A 19251-nucleotide genomic window follows, 5' to 3' on the forward strand; every position below is an offset into this window, starting at 1 on the left:
TTCCGTCCTCTTCCATTCTCTCCTCTCACATTATCTTATTTTGTTTTTCTCTTGCTATAAAAAATTAATATAAAATGTTAATGTGACTTAACCGTGACCGTTCAAATAGACGAAGAAGGAAGAGAAGGAGAAAAAAGAGAGAAGATAATCTAACTCCGAAAAAAAGCCAGCCCATTATTGTGAGTACGAGATTTCATTCCAGGCGAGGTCATTAATTTCAACTGGAACTCCCAGAATCCAAAATCCAGTTCCACGCCCCCAAATCTGATTGGCTGCAACTCCGCCAAAGCAGATGATATCGGCACAGTAAAAACTAAAAAGTCCATAATACCCTCCGTGGTCCTCTCCAATACCAACACCACGTCACAAAAAGACAAAAGCACCCCAAAACTGGACCCCACAACGCCTCCCCGCCAACCCAAAAAAGCACCAAAAAGAAGAAAAAGGTGACAAAAAAGATTCCAATCCGAAAAAACTAGCTCGCTGTAATTTTTTTCACTTCTCCGCCCAGTCACTTTCCCTCACCTTCCCATCACATTTTCCTTCTCCCCAAACGCTACCCACATCCCCTCCAATTTCCACTTTTTCCACTCCTCCTCCATTTTTCTCCGATCCATTTCCGAGCTCGATTCTGCCGTCAAAATGCCTTCCGGCGCCGACGACGGCGCCCAGTACTCGTTTGCGATAGAGTACAAGGGTCCTGCGGTCAGTTACGATCTTCCTCGGGCGGTTCCGATCAACGTCGACAGAATTCCAGTGGCGGCGGTGGTCGGAGGGGTTGCGCTGCCCGAGAAGCTCACCTTGCCGGTGGTCCAGCCGGTGCTTGCGCCCGCAACGTTCTCTAAAGAGCTCAAGACGTCGAACTCGACGGTGTCTCCGACTTCCGTTTTTGATCGGGGCAGCGAGGATTACACGAAGGAGTTGGAAGGTTCTGAATCGACTGTTTCACCGACGTCGATGATTGGATTTGAGGAGACTGGTGTGGAGAGTGTTGCTGGGTGTGCGTTGTCCCGTGAATTGAGCAGCTCCGGCCCGTCGGAGTTTTCAAACGGGTTGAATAACAGGTCGGGTGAGTTTTCCGATGTGATTGGTGACGGGAAGGAGAGTGTGGACTTCAACAGTGATTCGAATCGGCCAGAACCTGAGCTGGACTGGGTCTCCACGGAGTCGGTTTTGAGTTTGGACTATCCGTCGTCTCGTGTTTCATCCAGTAAGGCTTTGGATTATGATGCACGGCGGCCGCCGGTGGTGACTTTTCGGGACATTGAGTCGGATGATGGGGCTGATGAAGACGAGGCTGAGGTTGTGCAGGCGAAGCGGGAGCCTCAGAGCAAAGGGAAGAAGAAGGCGTGCTACCGATGTTTGAAGGGGACGAGGTTTACTGAGAAGGAGGTTTGCATTGTTTGTGATGCTAAGTATTGTAGTAGTTGTGTGCTTAGAGCAATGGGATCAATGCCCGAAGGTCGAAAATGTGTGACTTGTATTGGGTTTCCAATTGATGAGTCGAAAAGAGGGAGCTTGGGGAAGTGCTCTAGAATGCTCAAGCGGCTGTTGAATGATTTGGAGGTTCGACAGGTGATGAAATCCGAAAAGTTTTGTGAGGCAAATCAGCTACCCCCGGATTATATTTGTGTTAATGGACAGCCTCTTTGTCACGAGGAGCTGGTTCTATTACAAACCTGCCCTATTCCGCCGAAGAAATTAAAACCAGGAAACTATTGGTATGATAAAGTTTCTGGTCTTTGGGGAAAGGTGAATATGGTTAACTTAGATTTATTTTGTTGTTTCTTGTTGTTTCCTCAGTGTGCTAACACGCTTGTGAAATTTCGCGGTGTTGTCGAATTTTAACAGGAAGGGCAGAAGCCTTCCAAGATCATTAGTCCCCATCTCAGTGTTGGGGGTCCCATCAAGGCAAATGCTAGCAATGGGAACACACAGGTTTACATAAATGGCCGGGAAATTACCAAAGTCGAGCTTCGGATGTTGCAGGTTGGATGGAATTGCTAGGCATATGAAATTGTTGCTGCAGGTTGCAGCTGGTTAATATGCAGGGTTCATTAACACCTTTTGTTGAACATTGCAGTTGGCTGGGGTTCAATGTGCTGGTAACCCACATTTTTGGGTGAACGAGGATGGGTCATACCAAGAGGAGGGCCAGAAAAATACTAAAGGATACATATGGGGCAAGGTATGGATTCGAGAATACTTGCATTCTTATGTTTCGTTTGCTTGTTTAAGTTTTCATGTATATTAAACTACTATTATTCACTTTTTCAGGCTGGAACAAAGCTTGTCTGTGCTGCCTTGTCACTACCAGTCCCTTCTAAATCTTCAACTCCTTGTGGAAAATCCTTCAACTATGTGGGTAGTAGAGTTGTCCCTGATTACATTGAGCGGAGAATTCTTCAGAAGATTCTTTTAGTTGGATGTAATGGTTCCGGAACAAGTACTATATTTAAACAGGTGATTGATTTTATCTGAAATTATTTTTCCTTCGTATCATTTCTATTCTGTTTATGCAAAGATGACTGATCTATTGTAAATTCCGAGGCTGAATGAACAATTGATGTTTCAAGAGATAGATCATATCTCCGCATCAACCTATGTGTATCACATATATGTAGGAACTAGAGGTCTGGTTCCTAATCCTAATGATTTGTGGATGCTGTAATAGCAAAAACCTTCTTGGTGTATAATTAATTACATTTCTTGCTTGCTTCTTAAAGATCTAGTTTTTGTATTGACCTCAAATGAGAAAACAAGTTCTAGTTCAAGCTTTCTGCCTTATAAGTTATATGCAGTTGATATTGTTGAAGTGTACTTGCTAAAAATTGTATTGTTAATCTAAATGGGATTTTGAATTGATTTATTGCATGCATATAAGCACACTTACTAGAAAAGAATAGTCAATGAGTCTTTGAATTAAGATGGCTTGACTGGGATGGACTTCTTAGCCAACAAGTTTGTACCGAGTTTTCAGTTCTAAGTTGTATCTGGTATTTCAGAACATAATTCTTATTCTCTGCCAAATATAAACCCTAACCATTCACATATGAATGTTTGTTCCAGGCCAAGATTCTATATAAAGCTGTCCCCTTCTTGGAGGATGAGCGTGAAAACATCAAATGTAAAATACAGAGTAATGTGTATGGTTATCTTGGTATACTTCTTGAGGGCCGTGAGCGTTTTGAAGAGGAATGTTTGGATGGAATGAGGAAGAAATGTTCTTCCAGTCAAACAGATGCCAATGGTATGAGTCTATATAATTGTATAACTTTTTCCATATCTTCTTTGACTCGATACATGTGTGCTTGTGCATAACCTCTGTTCATGTTGTTCAGAATGGGAAATTGAATTATATACAGGAATGGCAATAGATATCAATTTGTACAAGATATTTATATCAAACAAGTTACAAAAGTTATGTAGGACTTGGTATTTGACAGAAGATTATTAATTAATGTAACTTCTTATGCTTCAGCTCTCCTTTTGCATTGATTGATTAGCTATGCATATTATAATTACACTAGTCAGGTTGGTTAGTCTGCATCGCACTTGGAGAGGGTTTCATTGAGAATAACCATGTTGAAATTGATATATTGCTTAGAGAAATTGTGTTCTGGTTAACAACAGGGAACAATGACAAAACTCTGTACTCTGTTGGTCCGAGGCTGAAAGCGTTCTCTGATTGGCTTCTCAAGACTATGGTGTCAGGCAATCTGGAAGCCATTTTTCCAGCTGCTACTCGTGAATATGCACCATTAGTCGAGGAATTGTGGAATGATTCAGCCATTCAGGCCACATACACGCGGAGAAGGGAATTGGAAATGCTACCTAGTGTTGCTACTTATTTCCTAGAGAGGGTAAGTTCTGTGTCCTCTGTTTAACTCTTGTAAATTGTTTGCATGGTACTGAATACTGGTCGATAGTAATCATAGTACTATCTTTTGCTTAATCTAATGGACCCGGTCTTCATTCACTTTTCAGGCTGTTGACATTTTAAGAATAGACTACGAGCCCACAGATCTAGACATCCTATATGCTGAAGGTGTCACTTCATCTAATGGGCTTGCTTGTGTGGACTTCTCATTTCCCAACTCAGAATCTGAAGATACCATCAATACTAGTAATCAGCATGACTCTTTGCTTAGGTACGTTCTCCTGTATATTGCACAGTCAAGTGGATCTGAGCTGCTTGTTAATATTAATCATAATCGCTAAAGCTCACGTGCGGATAAGTGTGGTAAAAATTATGCAAGCAAATAGATTAGATGCTTGGAAAACTGAAGTTATTAAAGCTAACAGTGTAACATAGATATATGCTGTTTGTTTCCCTGGTACTGTCGAACTTGAGTTGACGGCTAATTCTCAGTTTTACGGGTCACTGAGACATACTCCTTTCTTGCTTTCAGGGGTTTGACTGGTGATTAACCTTTCTTTTATTTCGTTGCTTTATAGGTACGAACTTATTAGAGTAAATGCAAGAGGACTTGGAGAAAACTGTAAATGGTTAGAGATGTTTGAAGATGTTGGAATGGTCATATTCTGCGTGTCCTTGAGCGACTACGATCAGTTCTCTGCTGATGGGAATGGGTATTTCAATAACAAGATGTTGCTGGCCAGGACTTTCTTTGAAAGCATCGTTGCTCATCCAACCTTTGAACAGATGGACTTCCTCTTGATTCTAAACAAGTTTGATTTATTTGAGGATAAGGTAGAACGGGTACCGTTAAATCAGTGTGAGTGGTTTGAAGATTTTCGTCCAGTGATGAGTCGTCATCGCTCAAGTAGCAACATGAACAGCAACAACATTAACAGCAGTCCCTCATTGGGTCATTTAGGAGCTCACTACATTGCAGCAAAGTTCAAGAGGTTCTATTCTTCTCTAACCGGGAAGAAATTGTACGTTTCCGTGGTGAAAGGATTGCAGCCGGATAGTGTCGATGCAGCTCTTAAATATTCGAGGGAGATTTTAAAATGGGATGAAGAGAGGGCCAATTTTGGCTTTGATTATTCGGTCTATAGCACCGAAGCAAGCTCCTTTTCAAATTGATGTCAAAACCGAAAAGGCTTGTAAATCCAGTTATACATTTGTGTGACATTGATCAATTCCACTGTAAATATAATGGTTTGTATATGAGCAATAGAAAGATCGTTGCCTTTCACCTGCCCTGCAGCTTCCAAGATTTTCAAGTGAGAAGAAAAGGAACTGATAAATAACCAATACAGATGCGAGTTTGTTCTACTTTTCGTTCATCCCCCGCCCTACATCTAATGCACAAATCGAAGTAAAACAATCCGTTACAAAATAGTTACAATCGAGTTTCCGTGTAATCCCCAAAATTCTCCATACCACGAAGGAGAAACCACCGAAGGCCAAGATAGGGAAAAAACAAGGATCTATGATACACGGAATCTTCAGTCATCTACACAACTGTACCGAACTTGTTCTTGCGTGCTCAATAATATATTTTTAGCAGCCCAACCCAACGACACAATTTGTTGGGTCAACAACAACACGTTCATATTGCCTTGTGCACGGCCAATTTAGCCCTATTTTCTTTTAAAAAAAGTGAACATGAAAAAAAGTTAGGATATTTTAGATGTTTGATAAACGCTTAAAATCAGTTTTTTTTTCAAAGTTATGAATGAAAAAAAAGTTAAAAGCTAAAAGCAAAAAAAGGCAGCTTCAAAAAATCGGCTTATTTCAACAAAACACGGGTGAACAGTAACAAGTTAATGAACTTTTCAATTTTCCAATCCTACCCTTCCCTTTCTCACCCTGTCTTCCCCATTTTTCCCAGAACCCACCTTTGGCTTCCTTTCGAGACTTCTCTCTCACTCTCACTTCCCTTCTCTGTTTCAGAAAAATCCTTCAGGTGTGATGCCATCCCTTAAAAAAAAAAAAAAAAAAAAAACCTTTATATTTTAAGCAAGTCTTTCCTTTTTCCTTGTTCATTTAATTGTTTTCTATTATTATACAAATCCTAAAACTTGACGAAAAGATTGGAGCTTTCAGCTTGCTACGCCAGATCTGAAAGAAGCCATCCTTCCTCCCAGAGATCTCTCTCGTTCTCCAGGTCGCGTTCTTTGGCTCGGCGTCCTTCCTATGGTAAGCTTCTCTTGTCTAAAATTTCGTTGTTTATTTGTTTGGATTTTTAAATTTGGGGATAGGAGAGTAAGTGAAAGAGGGGTGGGAAGAGCGAAGGTTTGTGGAAAAAATTAATTGGGGAACAAATTAGGGTTTGTGGAGGAAACAAGAAAAATTGAGAGAGAAGTAAGAAAAATTGATGGATTCTATCTTGTTCATTATCTCAATTTCTCTGTGAACTGCTCTGAATTGGGTGTGATGTATATCTTGTGCAACCCACATGTCCTCCTGCAAATGCAAATTTTATGGAGCTTCTTGTCATGAGTGGTGCTTGTCGGCTGACTGTGGGTCGGAGGATCCATGAGTATATGATGAAGGTGGGATTAACGGGGAATTCGCAGGTTACGAATGCACAGCTGATCTTGAAGCATGGTGGTGCTGCTAGTGCCATAGCAAGTAAAGCATTGGTGCTTGAGAGTTTGCGAAGTGGGGTGAATCAGCAACAAAACAGTAGGGTGAATTACATGCAATCAAGACTTTGTTCTGTTATGAAATCCTCTGCAAAAGAAATTGCTTTTGATCAGCATTTTCAACATGCACTACAAGGTGGACTTGACAAGCTTGCGGGTGTTATTGGCCTTACTTTTGGTCCTAGGGGAAGGAATGTTGTGAATGAGGGAGTCAAATTTGGCAGAGCTATTGAGTTACCGCACGACGTTGGAACTACCATTGAGCGGTTTTGATGTTGGACAGAGGGCAGTGGTTGCAGTTGAATTGAAAACATGCCTTTTCACAAGGTTTAAAGTCTATAAAAGGAGCTGAGCTCCCTGAATTGTAGTAGATCAGAATTTACAAACAGAAATACAAAACCCAAAAAAATATTGGAGCCCTGCTCCCTTCTAGCCTTCTCCATTTGCCATTTCTATTGCTGCTTGCAGGTTGAATAGGGTCCTGAGATTTGTGATCCTATCATGTGAACTCTGCTTCTGATTTATCTTAGGGTTTAGGTATATATTCTGCAGTGAAAAGGCGTGACCTTGAACCTCCCCTTGCATCCAAGAGTTTGACCTTTTTAGGTTATTACAAATATTGCTCCAACTCTGTTATAACCTTTTTTGTGGTGTCACAAAACAATTTGATTATTTCAGCAACAAAATTGGGATTGCTTGAATCTTACAACTCTTGTAGTTGAGTAAACTAGTAATCCAACATACCATGTACAAAAAAAATATTGAAAACCCAGTACATATCACGTATAGCTTTATAGCAAGGGTTTGTACGTGGTTAATAACATTCACTCATACACCAAGGTCCCGTATTCGAATATCCCTCTTCCCGACGTCCCCATATCGAAAAAAGAGAAACAAATGGCTTAATACCAGTGTGCGTAATTACCCTAACCAAAAGAACGAGAATAAAGAGTTAATTACCTCATGAAACATGGATTGGACTAAAATATTTCAATTGAAGTAGTTTGTCATACAAATTAATATTTAAGATAAAGTTTATAAATAATTTTCTTTTAAAAAAAAAGTATATTTAGTAATTCACTAAGAAAATTAAATTAATGGCACATATAGTATTATATATTTTTTGGTTATTTTACATAGTTACAACTGTTTTACATAAAAATTTATCAAATACTATAATATTGCTTTTTTTTTTTTATTATTTATTTTTATCCAAAAACACTTTTGCAAAACAATTTGCCATTACTGCTTTATTTCATAACTGCTTAATGCATCTCCAGCATCAACCACGGTCTCCCACTTATACTTATTTATAAGAAGGGCCTTGCGGATATAGCATGCCTACATAGCAAATGATCATACAAATGACAAAACATGAGGACCCAGAAGATATTTAATGGTGCAAGCAACACACCAAGTTAATAATGATTCAAAATCCAAGAAAATTCATTTTACCTGCAACAAACCCATGATAACGTCAGCAGTTCCAGCTCCTTCCTCTGTACTTACTTGTGCAGGTGCGGGAACATAACCTAACTCGATCCAATTATTTAGTAGAATTTCGAGTCTATCCTGATTCCTCAACACAAGAACCGCGCAAAAATGAGACAGTGATAGTACACTATCTTTCAGGACATTTCACTTCCTTAGTCCTCTGAAAAAGCAGATGCTAGACTAGCAGTGTAGATGCACCTACTCAACCGTCCAAGTCCATCCTTCGAGACACAATTAAGGGCAGCAGCTGCTGGAAGCGAACGAGAGAACCCAATCCCAATAGCCCGAAACATTGCCTAATATCAGTTCATCCCCACATATAACTAACCATATAAACGAAAATTCATTCATTAAATCTTTGATTCTATCTTCTGACAATTACAATGCTCAAATATTTCACTTATCCTTTTGGAGCTTAACAGAACCAGTTAAATGCTGACGAATGAGAGAACGGTGAGGAGTTGTACATTGCAACAGAGGAAACAAAAGTCCTATTTTTATTTTTTCTTCTTTATCTCTAATCTCCAATATTTGAAATTCAGAAGTCAAGCTTTTTGTCTCAAGCTTCACCAAAAATTTTTGAACTACAAACCCCTCCCAATAAAAAAAAAAGAAAAAAAAAAAAAAGGGAAAAACTAACAGCATAAAAAGGGTTATAATTTGCAAGGGCATTTTGGTACAAAAGCAACTCAGATAATCTAAAGAAAAAAGATAAAAACCTGCGACTTCACAGGAATTGAAATCGAACGTGGTGTTGGAAGAAACTGCGATTTCAGTTTTTGCCTTGGAAGATGAACCTGTTGTTGTTTGAAACTGCTATGAGCAGTTGCCTTTGGTTTATCTCTTTCTTCCGTCAGGCAAAAATTGAATCGTTCAGTTTCTCAGGTATTTTTCTTCACTTTCTTTCTCCTCTCTTTGGTATTTTTGGTGTTTAATTCTTTTTCCTATCATGCGCTTTAATTTCAGCTCCCAAGGAACTCGGTGGCCGACAAAGCCAATGGAGTGGTGGAGCAGAAACCGAACCAGCAACCGATGATGAAGCCCTATTCTTTCCACGAAATCAACCTCAGATGGCAGCGTCACTGGGAGGAAATCGGATTTTTTCGAACCCCCGATGAAATTGACACCTCCAAGCCTAAATACTATCTTCTTGATATGTTCTCATATCCCAGTTCTCTCGAATTTTCACAAACTCTATCCTTTTTTGTTTATTTATTTTAAATTGCAAATGCAAGTGATTGTTTATGTAGAAAATATGAAGACACAGTTTAATTAAAGGGAAAATCAGTTTTTATATATGATTTAGATTAAACATTTGTGCTTTTTTAAAATTTAATTAAAGTGCTTTGACCAATAATCACCTCTAGTTTTTAAAATTAAAATAATTTTTGAATTTATCCCTTTATTTGGATGATGCACTTTTCGTAATTTAGTGGAGATATTAGTAATTAAACTATATTTCTCTTCTTCCAAATATGTTTTTTCGATCCCAATATTTTTTTTTTTTGTGGGTATGCAAACATTTAATTTTTTTTTTCAAATGGTTTTTTCTTTTCCAAATAGTTGATGATCAACATAAAAGCTCCGTGTAATTTTTTCAATTTTTTTGTGAAATTATATTTTTTTTGCTGTTTTTTAAAGTATAGTTGTTGACGAATTATTATTAGGTAAAATACATTACGTGTATATTATTTGTGGGTACGTTTGAATTTACAAAAATCATTACTTGGTACATTTATTTGCAATTGTGGTACATTTGATTTGGTACATATTGTTAATATTGGTACATTATTTTTATTTTGGTATGCTTTATTTTGTACACATTGTGTATTGGTACGTTTATATTATTCTCAATCCTATTTTCTCTTAACATACTAAAAGAAAACCTCATTTCAATACGTTTGATTTTGGGGGATTTAAAAATATTTTAAACTATTTTGGAAAGAAAATATCTTAAATCGTAGATAATTATTGCTAAATTGTAGCATTATTGTAAAAATAAATTGAATCTAACCAGCCTTTTTTTTTTTTTTTTCATTACAATTATCTCTAATGGAGAAGAGTGTAATCAAAAGGTTAGATTATAGGAAATTTGTTACAATATAATGTGCATATTAGCACTAAAATTATGATAAAAAAAAGTTTAATCAAATCACTAAAAGGTATGAATATTTGATCTAGAAAATTCAAAACTGAGGCGCTTATATCAAAAGATTCCTTTATTAAATAAGTGATTGTTTGAGCAATTGGAGACTGTAATTTAATACCTTAAGTTGGAGCTAACTTTTCCAAAGCTTAACTAATTAATTAACTCGGGCCTGGTAAGCTGAAGCTATCGTAGCTTTTTGAAGAGCTCAACTTAAAGAGGTAAATTTGAGGCAGATCCACACCTTATTGGGCTCCGGAATGGTAGGGTTTAGGGTAATGTTTTTTGCATTAGTAGTTTTAGTAATCCTTTCAATACTTTTTGTTTAAATTTAAAGCTGTAATACTCTGTTTGATTTCTTCTTCGCATGGGGAAGAAGGATCAATGAAATTGCAGACGCAGTGTTCCTCATTGTTTATACAAATAGATGGTTATGAATTTTAGGGGTGTAAATCTCTTTCAGAACAAATTCTTTTCCAAAAATCGAAATTTTTATTTGGGTAGTAATTCATGTCTTCAATTTTCATTCTCTCTCAATTTTAATTTTGATCACATATTTGCATTCAATTATTTTTTTTTAATAATTTTGATGGACTTCTTGCACAGCAAATTAACTTCCTCTGGAATTTTTTTGAACATTTCGTTGAATTGTCGGCCATGTTTCAAATGTGAACGTGTTGCCTCATTTCATTTTATGGTTTTAGTTCATAATCAACTAATTCACTAATTTAATTTCCTCTTCAATAAAGGAAGCATTTCCAAGCTTCCACCAACGAAACTCGAGAAAAAAGCAACTATATATTAAATGACCTTGAAGACGATTCGAGTGGAGGACCAAACAGTAACAATGGACATTGTAATTTTTGTCTCAACTTTTAAATGACCTTAAAGACAATTTGTGATGTAAAAAAAGCTTTTCGCATGCGCATAACTCTACGTACTTTAATTGTTTCCTTTGGGTTGTGCTTTAATTAATTTTGTTTCCCTTGGGTTGTGCTTTAATTTTGTTTGGCTTGGCTTCAGATTGTTGTATTACATAATCTCAGTTTACTATCTATTATTAGAGTTAGTGAGATTACTCTCAGCGGTTCATCTTCTATTGATCTTTATGTCAGTAAACACTATGCCTTCAAACATTCGGACTTTTGATACAACAACTTATTTTCAAAGATGAATATGATAATGATCCCAAGTAGTGGAGAGTTGATTGGGATTTCCCTCTTTTCAATATCTAATTGGGTTTTTTTTAGTAACCAATTTTTCACGGCTTCATTCTTTCCTGTATCTAATTGGGTTTCTTTACTTTTTCTTTTAATGACTTTTCTGATCTTAATTCTTGACAGGTATGTTTTTCCTTTCAACAACTCCTCTGCAAATTGTTGAGTTCTTGAATGACTTCCATTATTGCTTCACAGGTACTCATTGTTTCTTTGCAGATATATGATCATTTCAAGCTTTGCAAATTTTGTGGTGATACTATTCGGTAGGTTCTTAAAATTTTTCTTTTTGTTCTTCATTTTTCTTTCCCCGAAAGGTGATTCAATTACAGAAGCTGTGCATATAACTGTCAAAGTGGCTTTCGAAGAGAAAAAGACTATTCGGTAGCATATATAGAACAAAGGGTTAGTTCTGTCTGTTTATCACATATTGAAATGCAACTGGGAAGTTATGATAAAAGGTTGTGGGAGTTTGAAACTAAACGGAACTGCTATGCAGTTTGAAAATTGAACGTGGTTATTCTTTCTCCACGTAATTTTTCTTGTCTCTCCTTTTCTTTCCAATTCCTCTTTTTCTGAGAGTGGTGTTTTTAATTATTTGTAATGTTTTTTTTTATAGATTTTTTATTATTAAGAGAGAAATGCATCCGGAATTATAGGCCTAGCAAGTGCAACGTGCGAATGGAGTGGAGTTTAACTGTTTGTATTTATCATTTGTTTTTTCTTCTTTGTTTTCTCACCAACTCTAACTGTAGATAGTAAGCTGAAATTATGCAATATAAATATAATAATGACATGTAATTTAGCTTAAGGTGGTTATTGATCAAAACACTATAATCAAATTTTAAAAAGGCGCAGATGTTTAATCTAAATGATATAGAAAAATGGTAAGAAATTCTAATTTTCCTAAAAATAAATTGAGAAATAATATTCCAATTTCACAAAAGGCAGCCGCAACTCACTTTTTATTTTAATTTTTAATTAAAAACAGAAAACCAGAAAAACCAAAAAAAGTATTTTGAAATGCTATGAAAATTTGCTAGGAGATGGGTCCAATGAGAAAATAATTGAAATAATTGATATTTAATATCTCTTTAAACTTTATTACCTAAACTATCCTCACAAATCTAATTTAATATGTAAATTTATCTTTACACCTAGGGGTGGGCAGCCTTCAGGTTGGGGTCAAGTTTTTTGTTTACTTAGTATCTGTTGGTCTTTTATTGTCTTGCATGTTTTGTAATTTTATTTGCTGCAGATTAGCTGCAGGCATTTACTACCCTTGAGTAATATTATCAGAATGAGAAGGCATTTGTTGTCTTACTGGGGTGTGATGTACTTTGCAAGCTTGAATATGCACATTGACCTTGCATCCAAGAAATTTTTGAAATGGTTTGAAATTGAAATGGTTTCGATATGCCTTTATCAAACTGACTCGAAATACTGAAATTATTTCAGTTTACCAAATTTTGGGAAATGAAAAATTACAATTCGATTTCGATAGAAATTTTCAATTTCCAAACTTGTTGGTTCAATTTTCGATTTGGGATTTTCAGTTCGGTTACCGAATCGTAACCAACCCTACAAAAAAACCTGACCAGTTTTATTTATTTTGTAGGTTTTCTAGTCAATTCCTCCTTGGTGAAAAATTTTCATTCACATGTTTTGTTTCAAAATTTACCAATTCATTATGAATCATTACAAAGGACGCATGAATGTTATCTTAGTGCAGATGATATATTAATGACAACCCATAATAATGTTGACGACTCACAAAGAAGTTGCTCGGGGCAATCCAGACGAGCCCAGCTCTTCTCGAAACCGCCATCTCTGTCATCCAAGGCTTCTTTCCCGTGAACAGGAAAACCTATGCGTCGTACACTTCTGCTTGATACGGACCTGCACTCTGCTCTACTCAAATGTATGGCTGAAGATGTATTTCTTATTACAATTCTCAACAATTACAACAACCCTTCCTTCTTACAAATCTTCCCTTTTATAGTAGTTACAAGGCTTCTCCTCTAAGTCACTCTTCTAACCACTTTAACAGCTAACTATTTGTAACTAATTCTTGTTTGTCCTAGTCAGCAATTGCCAACTCATCACTATAATTCCCGTCCAATTGTCACAATACACAATCACCTATCAATACCCGCCTCAAAACAGGGCTTGTCTACAAGACTGAAACGCACAACAGTACACAACTCAATATGAATGCTAGACATCATAACTGGGATACCATAGGAAATCGGGACTTCAAGTCGACATAATCCTCCCTAGTTGCATCGGCTGGAGCATGATTCTTTCACTGAACTAATACCTCGGTTGATGCAATAGTCCCCATCTTGACTATCCTCTGCTCTGTTAGAAACAATCAAATGTTAAGTATATATTATACAACAATTTGCACAGTTTTATTTCGAATGGTAAAACTCAGCAACAAATACAATATATTAAAACATAAACACTTAGTGTAATTATATATAAAATCACAAATCACTGACTTGTTCTTTGACGATAGAGGCTTGCAGAAGCAATCTCCTAAGACAGAAATTCGTCCCTACACCAGTGCAGCAGTTCGATGGACGTCTATCTTGCAGGATACAACTATCTAATCCAAGTTCTTGCACTCGAACTTGGATTCTTGGCGAATTGGTTGTGTGTGTTTCTGGAAAATATGGAGGGAAGGGAGACGAAAATTCATTGCCTTTGTTTCTGATTTTATTGCCATATTTATAATGGCATAATTTGAACGAACACAACCGTTCATGCTTATCAGTTCTTTAAAAGGAAAAACCGAATGCAACTGTTTAAAAAAAAACTGAACGTAACTGTTCAATTAGTTTTATCCTTTCGGAAAAACTGAATCCAAAAAATCAAAAATGTAACTTGTGTTTTTCGTCCATCCAAGCCTCAAGGCCCAAGGCCCATCTTTGACATTTAATATATACACCCAAACTCCCCAAGTCTAAGGCCCAAGGTCCATGGCTTTGGCCCAATTCAATTCAAACTATAAGTGAGTGAACTCACTTATAAAGAGTAATTGTAAAAAGTGTATGGGCGATGTGGGACTGGCAGTCCCACATAAACACAGGTTTCCAACATGCTCCAATATTGCTACTGGAACTTCTTGCAATATGCCGGCATCGGTGATAACTGAAGACTGGAGAGTAGGTTGAATGTGAGGATCCAGGTGCTTCTTAAGGCAGGAAACATGAAAGACAGGGTGTAATTTCGAATTCTCTGGTAATCGGAGTTTATAAGCAACTGGTCCAACCTTTGCCAACACTTCATATGGTCCATAGAATCGAGGTTGAAGCTTGTGAAATGGATGTGAAGCCAAGGATGAATGTTGATATGGAACTAGTCTCAAATACACCAAATCACCCACTTGGAAGACCCGCTCGGTTCTATGTTTGTTAGCTTAATAGTCATTCTATTCTGAGCAACCATCAAATTTTCCTTTAAAAGAGATAAGATTGTGTTTCGCTCCTGCAAACACCTATCAACTAGATCAAGTTTTGTAGTACCAGCCTCATAAACTGGTATTGCTGAAGGTGGTTGCCCATAAACCACCTCGCAGGGACATAGCTTGGTGGTAGAGTGGAAGGTCGTGTTGTAACTATACTCTGCCCACGGTAACCAAGTCAACCACTTATTGGGCTGTAGGCTGCAAAAACACCTCAAATACGTTTCCAAACACCTGTTAACCACCTCTATTTGCCCATCTGTCTATGGATGATAAACCGAGCTAAAACACAGGTTTGAACCTTACAGTGCAAAAAATTCCTTCCAAAATTTGCTCATAAAGATGGGATCTCTATCGGACACTATTGAAGTAAGCATTCCATGGAGTTTAAAGATGTGTTCAACAAATAGATTCGCCACCGAGACAGCCGTGTAAGGATGGGAAAGGGCAAGAAAGTGAGCATACTTGGACAACCTATCTACAACTACCCAAATTACAAATTTACCTTTGCAAGGTGGTAATCCCACGATAAAGTCCATTGAAATGTCGGTCCACACTCGAGAAGGAATCGGTAATGGTTGGAGTAATCCCGCAGGAGCCAATGTCTCATATTTTTGTTGTTGACAAGTTGCACAATTGGATACAAATTCCTTGATATCCTTTTTCATGCCAACCCAATAAAAAGACCGAGATAGTCTTTTATAGGTTTTAAGGAATCCAGCATGTCCAGCAATAGCACTACAATGATGTTCTTCAAATACCTTATGCCGTCATGCACAAGTGGGACTCAAAACTATTCTATCTTTGTATCTCAAGAATCCATTGTCAAACTTGTATGTCAATTTATAACTAATTCCTTTTTTTTTTTTTTTTTTTTTATGGCTTTAATTTCTGAATGCGTGTAAGAAATCGAGAATGGGAATGCAATCTTCACCACAAGCAACCACAACCCTAATTAATTCCCCAAATCAAATCCAGCAAGTGATCCAATTTAATAACCCTCTTCATTCCCAATCCCCCCACCCTCTCCATCTCTCTATAACGTTGATCTTTGTTTCCAATTCGATCCAATTGCTCTATTTGGGTGTTGTGTGAGTTTAGAGATCATCCATGAATTGAAAGCTCAATTGATCCTTTCAAGCTTCCAAGGTGTGTAGCTCAATTGGAGTTTTTATACGGAGTCTCAAACAACAAAATTTGAAGAAATAAAGCGTAGAAAATGGAAAAGTATGAGCTTGTTAAGGATATTGGATCTAGGAATTTTGGGGTGGCCAGGATTATGAGGAACAAAGAGACCAAAGAGCTCGTCGCCATGAAATACATCGAACGCGGCCACAAGGTCCTTACTTACTTTTCCCTTTTTTTTTTTTTTTTTTTTTTTTTTTTATTTCAATGTAATTTCATATCACCTTTTACTTTTTTTTTTTTTGCCTTAAAGTTTAATTCTTTTAGAATTATAAACCTCATATAGCTAGAATTTTTCCATTTCGGAGTTGGTACTTAGAAAAAGCTAGAATTTTTCCATTTCGTTCAATGAATCCATAAGAAACAGATTATTTTGTTATTTTCATATGATTATATGTGTATGTGGTTAACTGTTTGTTTCATTGCTTGGTTGCAGATTGATGAGAATCTGGCAAGGGAAATCATAAACCATAGATCGCTTCGCCACCCAAACATCATTCTGTTATTGTTATTGGACCCGTGGACCCAACCCAAACCGGCCCGTTTCAAACGGGTCAGGTTAGGTTCGGTTTCAGATTCTGAAATTTCATTATGCGGCCCGGCCCGGCCTGTTTCTTTTAACCTGGGTTCGGTCTGATCCCTTCAAAATTGGGCCCGGCTCGGCCCATGCCTAGCCTTAAATTCGGTAACTTGTAATTAGTTATTTCTCGAGTATGTTTTCCACTAATGGGTGTCTTCTTGCTCATATATTTTGCATATAACTCAGAGTCGTGTAACTCTGGCAATGAATGATCTCTTACTGGCAGACTATTCTGATTTCGAGATCAATGAGGTGTTAATTCACATGGATCCACACACTGCTCCAAGGCCGGATGGAATGCCCCCAATATTTTTTTTCAGAAGTTGTAGCCAATTGTTGGCAATGATGTAATATGTGTGGCCAAGTCATTTATCTCATCTGGGCATATTTTGAAAGAGCTCAATTATACTCTCATCTCTATAATTATGAAGGTAGTTGAAGTTCAGAACATGACGCAGCTTAGACCGATTGCATTGTGTAACGTTCTATATAAAATTGGTGCCAAGGTGTTAGTGAACCGTTTAAAGAGCATATTGGATTAGATTATTTCCAAGCAGTAAGGTGCCTTTGTCCCTGGTAGAATGATTTCTGATAACTCTGTTATTGCTTCTGAGGTTGGGCATTATCTTCACAATCTTCATCGAGGCCGGAATGGTTATCTAGCTTTAAACCTAGATATGAGTAAGGAATACAATCGAGTGGAATGAGGATTCTTGCATTCTATATTGTTGAAGCTTGGATTTGCTGCGAGTTGGGTTGAAACTGTCATGAATTGTGTATCCTCTGTCTCATACTTTTTCCTAGTTAATGGTGAGATTACAGGTTACATTTCCCCCACTCGTGGTCTCCGTCAAGGTGATCCGTTTTCCCCATATTTGTTTCTGATTTGTTTAGAGGGGCTCACAAGGCTGTTTGAATTTTTTTAGAGGTTTAGGCTTATTGATGGGGTCTTAATTTGTTGTGGGGCACCCACTATAACTCACTTATTATTTGCTGATGATAGTTTCCTCTTTCTCCGAGCATTTTTTCAGGAATGTTGGCATCTAAAGAATATTAAGAATATTTATGAACGTGCATCCAAGCAACGTATCAATCTGCAAAAGATTGTCCTGTCTTTTAGCCCCAATGTTTGTCGAGCCATTCAAGATCAACTTGCTCCTATATGCCTCGGGTGGATGTTCTGGACAAGTATTTAGGGCTTCTGATTGTTATTGGTCAAAGTCGTTTCACAAGATTTGCATACATTAAAGATAGGTTGTGGAAAAAACTTAAAGATTGGAAAGACAAGCTATTGAGTAGTGCAGGGAAGGAGATTTTTATTAAGGTGGTGGGTTTAACTCTCCCCATATATATGATGAATTGCTTTCTCTTGCCTAAAACCCTTTGTGAAGATCTTCAACGCATTCTCTGTCGATTTTGGTAGGGGGACCCTGGTGATTCAAAGAGTATTCATTGGCTTTCATGGGAAAACATGTGCAAACCAACATCTGAGGGTAGTTTGGGATTTTGATCTCTGTATGATTTCAATCTCGACCTTTTGGCTAAATAGGGCTGGAGACTGCTTCACAACTCGGATTCACTTACCTCTCAATTACTCAAAGTCAAATATTTTCCTCACAATTCCTTTTGAGATGTTACTTTGGGTTCCAGTCCGTCTCTTTGCTGGCGAGGGATTATGGAGGCTCGCATCGTTCTAGAGCGAGGGTCTCGTTGAAAGGTGGGCAATGGGTGTTCTATTTGTATTTGGAAAAACAGGTGGCTGGATCGTCTGCACTTGTTTCGGCCTTTATCATCACCCCCATCCAATGGTGAATCAGAATTGGTCTATTCCTTAATCTTGCTATCGCTGGCTTCCTAAAATGATCAGTTACTATTGAATATTTTCCCTCTTAATGAAGCTTTGATAATTTTCTCCATCCCGCTAAGTTTGAGATTGCCCCAGGACCGTTTGATATGGCACTACGATGCTAATGGAGTTTTCTCTGTTAAAAGTGCGTACAAGGTTACTCGTGGTTTGGTGAGTGAACCTTTTTCTTTTCACGATGGGGCTTCGAACTCTCTATGGAATATTATCTGGAAAGCAAAGGTTCCGAATAAAGTAAAATTGTGTGTTTGGCAAGCTGCTTAGAACATTCTACCTACTCGTGCCTGTTTAGTTAACAAAGGCATTGCGGTGGATGACATTTGTGTGTTATGTAGTTCCTCTTCGGAGTCGGCGTTACATGTGTTTTACTGAATGTCCATTTGCAAGAGTCGTTTGTTTGTCTGCCAACATTGAGCTTGGACCACACTGCTCTTCTTTCTCTTGCTTCTTAGAGTGGCTTAGTTATCGTGCTGCTGTCTTCAAACATGGTCAATTTGATCTTCTTCTTGTCTTTATCCATTTTATTTGGCATTCTAGGAATTCCCTTCTTTGGGATGATAAACAGGAGAACCCCATTGTGGTGAGTAGGTTGGTGGGCCTTTTCCTATCGCTTTTGTGTCTACATAATCCCAAACTGTTTATTGCCCCCTTCTTTCTCTTTCTCGGTGGCCTCCGTCACCGCCAAACTCGATTAAGATTAATGTCGGTGCTTCATTTTGCAATATAGGAAATAAC

General features: G+C 37.6%; 3 protein-coding genes across 5 annotated transcripts; all 3 read left to right on the forward strand.

The window, feature by feature from the left end:
• Window positions 1-476: 476 nt before the first annotated feature.
• Window positions 477-5165, forward strand: LOC103965188 (extra-large guanine nucleotide-binding protein 1). The gene is made up of 8 exons (XM_009378201.3): window positions 477-1752; window positions 1852-1989; window positions 2084-2188; window positions 2278-2463; window positions 3070-3250; window positions 3634-3863; window positions 3988-4151; window positions 4459-5165. Exons 1-8 carry the CDS (start codon window positions 643-645, stop codon window positions 5051-5053), a joined length of 2709 nt encoding a protein of 902 aa, XP_009376476.2. The 5' UTR covers window positions 477-642; the 3' UTR covers window positions 5054-5165.
• Window positions 5166-5739: 574 nt separating this feature from the next.
• LOC108868526 (chaperonin 60 subunit alpha 1, chloroplastic-like) lies at window positions 5740-7180 on the forward strand. The gene is made up of 2 exons (XM_048571317.1): window positions 5740-6112; window positions 6403-7180. The coding sequence occupies exons 1-2, from the start codon at window positions 6110-6112 to the stop codon at window positions 6832-6834; spliced, it is 435 nt and encodes a 144-aa protein (XP_048427274.1). The 5' UTR covers window positions 5740-6109; the 3' UTR covers window positions 6835-7180.
• Window positions 7181-14821: 7641 nt separating this feature from the next.
• On the forward strand, window positions 14822-18568 carry LOC125471201 (serine/threonine-protein kinase SAPK6-like). 3 transcript variants are annotated; one of them, XR_007253513.1, is made up of 4 exons: window positions 14822-16226; window positions 16509-17507; window positions 17684-17976; window positions 18076-18568. XR_007253513.1 is itself a non-coding variant. In XM_048571390.1 (3 exons), the coding sequence occupies exons 1-3, from the start codon at window positions 16107-16109 to the stop codon at window positions 16886-16888; spliced, it is 252 nt and encodes an 83-aa protein (XP_048427347.1). In that variant the 5' UTR covers window positions 15730-16106; the 3' UTR covers window positions 16889-17674. The 3 variants fall into 3 exon arrangements, 2 of the variants coding, with proteins under 2 accessions (XP_048427346.1, XP_048427347.1); XM_048571390.1 differs by lacking the exons at window positions 17684-17976; window positions 18076-18568 and having other exon boundaries at window positions 15730-16226; window positions 16509-16630; window positions 16879-17674; XM_048571389.1 differs by lacking the exons at window positions 17684-17976; window positions 18076-18568 and having other exon boundaries at window positions 15729-16226; window positions 16509-17674.
• Window positions 18569-19251: the final 683 nt, after the last annotated feature.

The sequence above is a fragment of a genome, unplaced genomic scaffold (genome assembly GCF_019419815.1).
Source record: "Pyrus x bretschneideri cultivar Hongxiangsu unplaced genomic scaffold, Pyrus_bretschneideri_v1 Contig59, whole genome shotgun sequence".
NCBI classification, from domain to species: domain Eukaryota; kingdom Viridiplantae; phylum Streptophyta; class Magnoliopsida; order Rosales; family Rosaceae; genus Pyrus; species Pyrus x bretschneideri.

Bases quoted from the DNA above. Each gene is read 5' to 3' on its own strand.
- LOC103965188 (XM_009378201.3), top strand. From the start codon at position 643: ATGCCTTCCGGCGCCGACGACGGCGCCCAGTACTCGTTTGCGATAGAG. The intron at 1,753-1,851 runs GTGAATATGGTT...GAATTTTAACAG, and splicing joins TTTCTGGTCTTTGGGGAAAG to GAAGGGCAGAAGCCTTCCAA. The intron at 4,152-4,458 runs GTACGTTCTCCT...GTTGCTTTATAG, and splicing joins CAGCATGACTCTTTGCTTAG to GTACGAACTTATTAGAGTAA.
- LOC125471201 (XM_048571389.1), top strand. From the start codon at position 16,107: ATGGAAAAGTATGAGCTTGTTAAGGATATTGGATCTAGGAATTTTGGG. The intron at 16,227-16,508 runs GTCCTTACTTAC...GCTTGGTTGCAG, and splicing joins ACATCGAACGCGGCCACAAG to ATTGATGAGAATCTGGCAAG.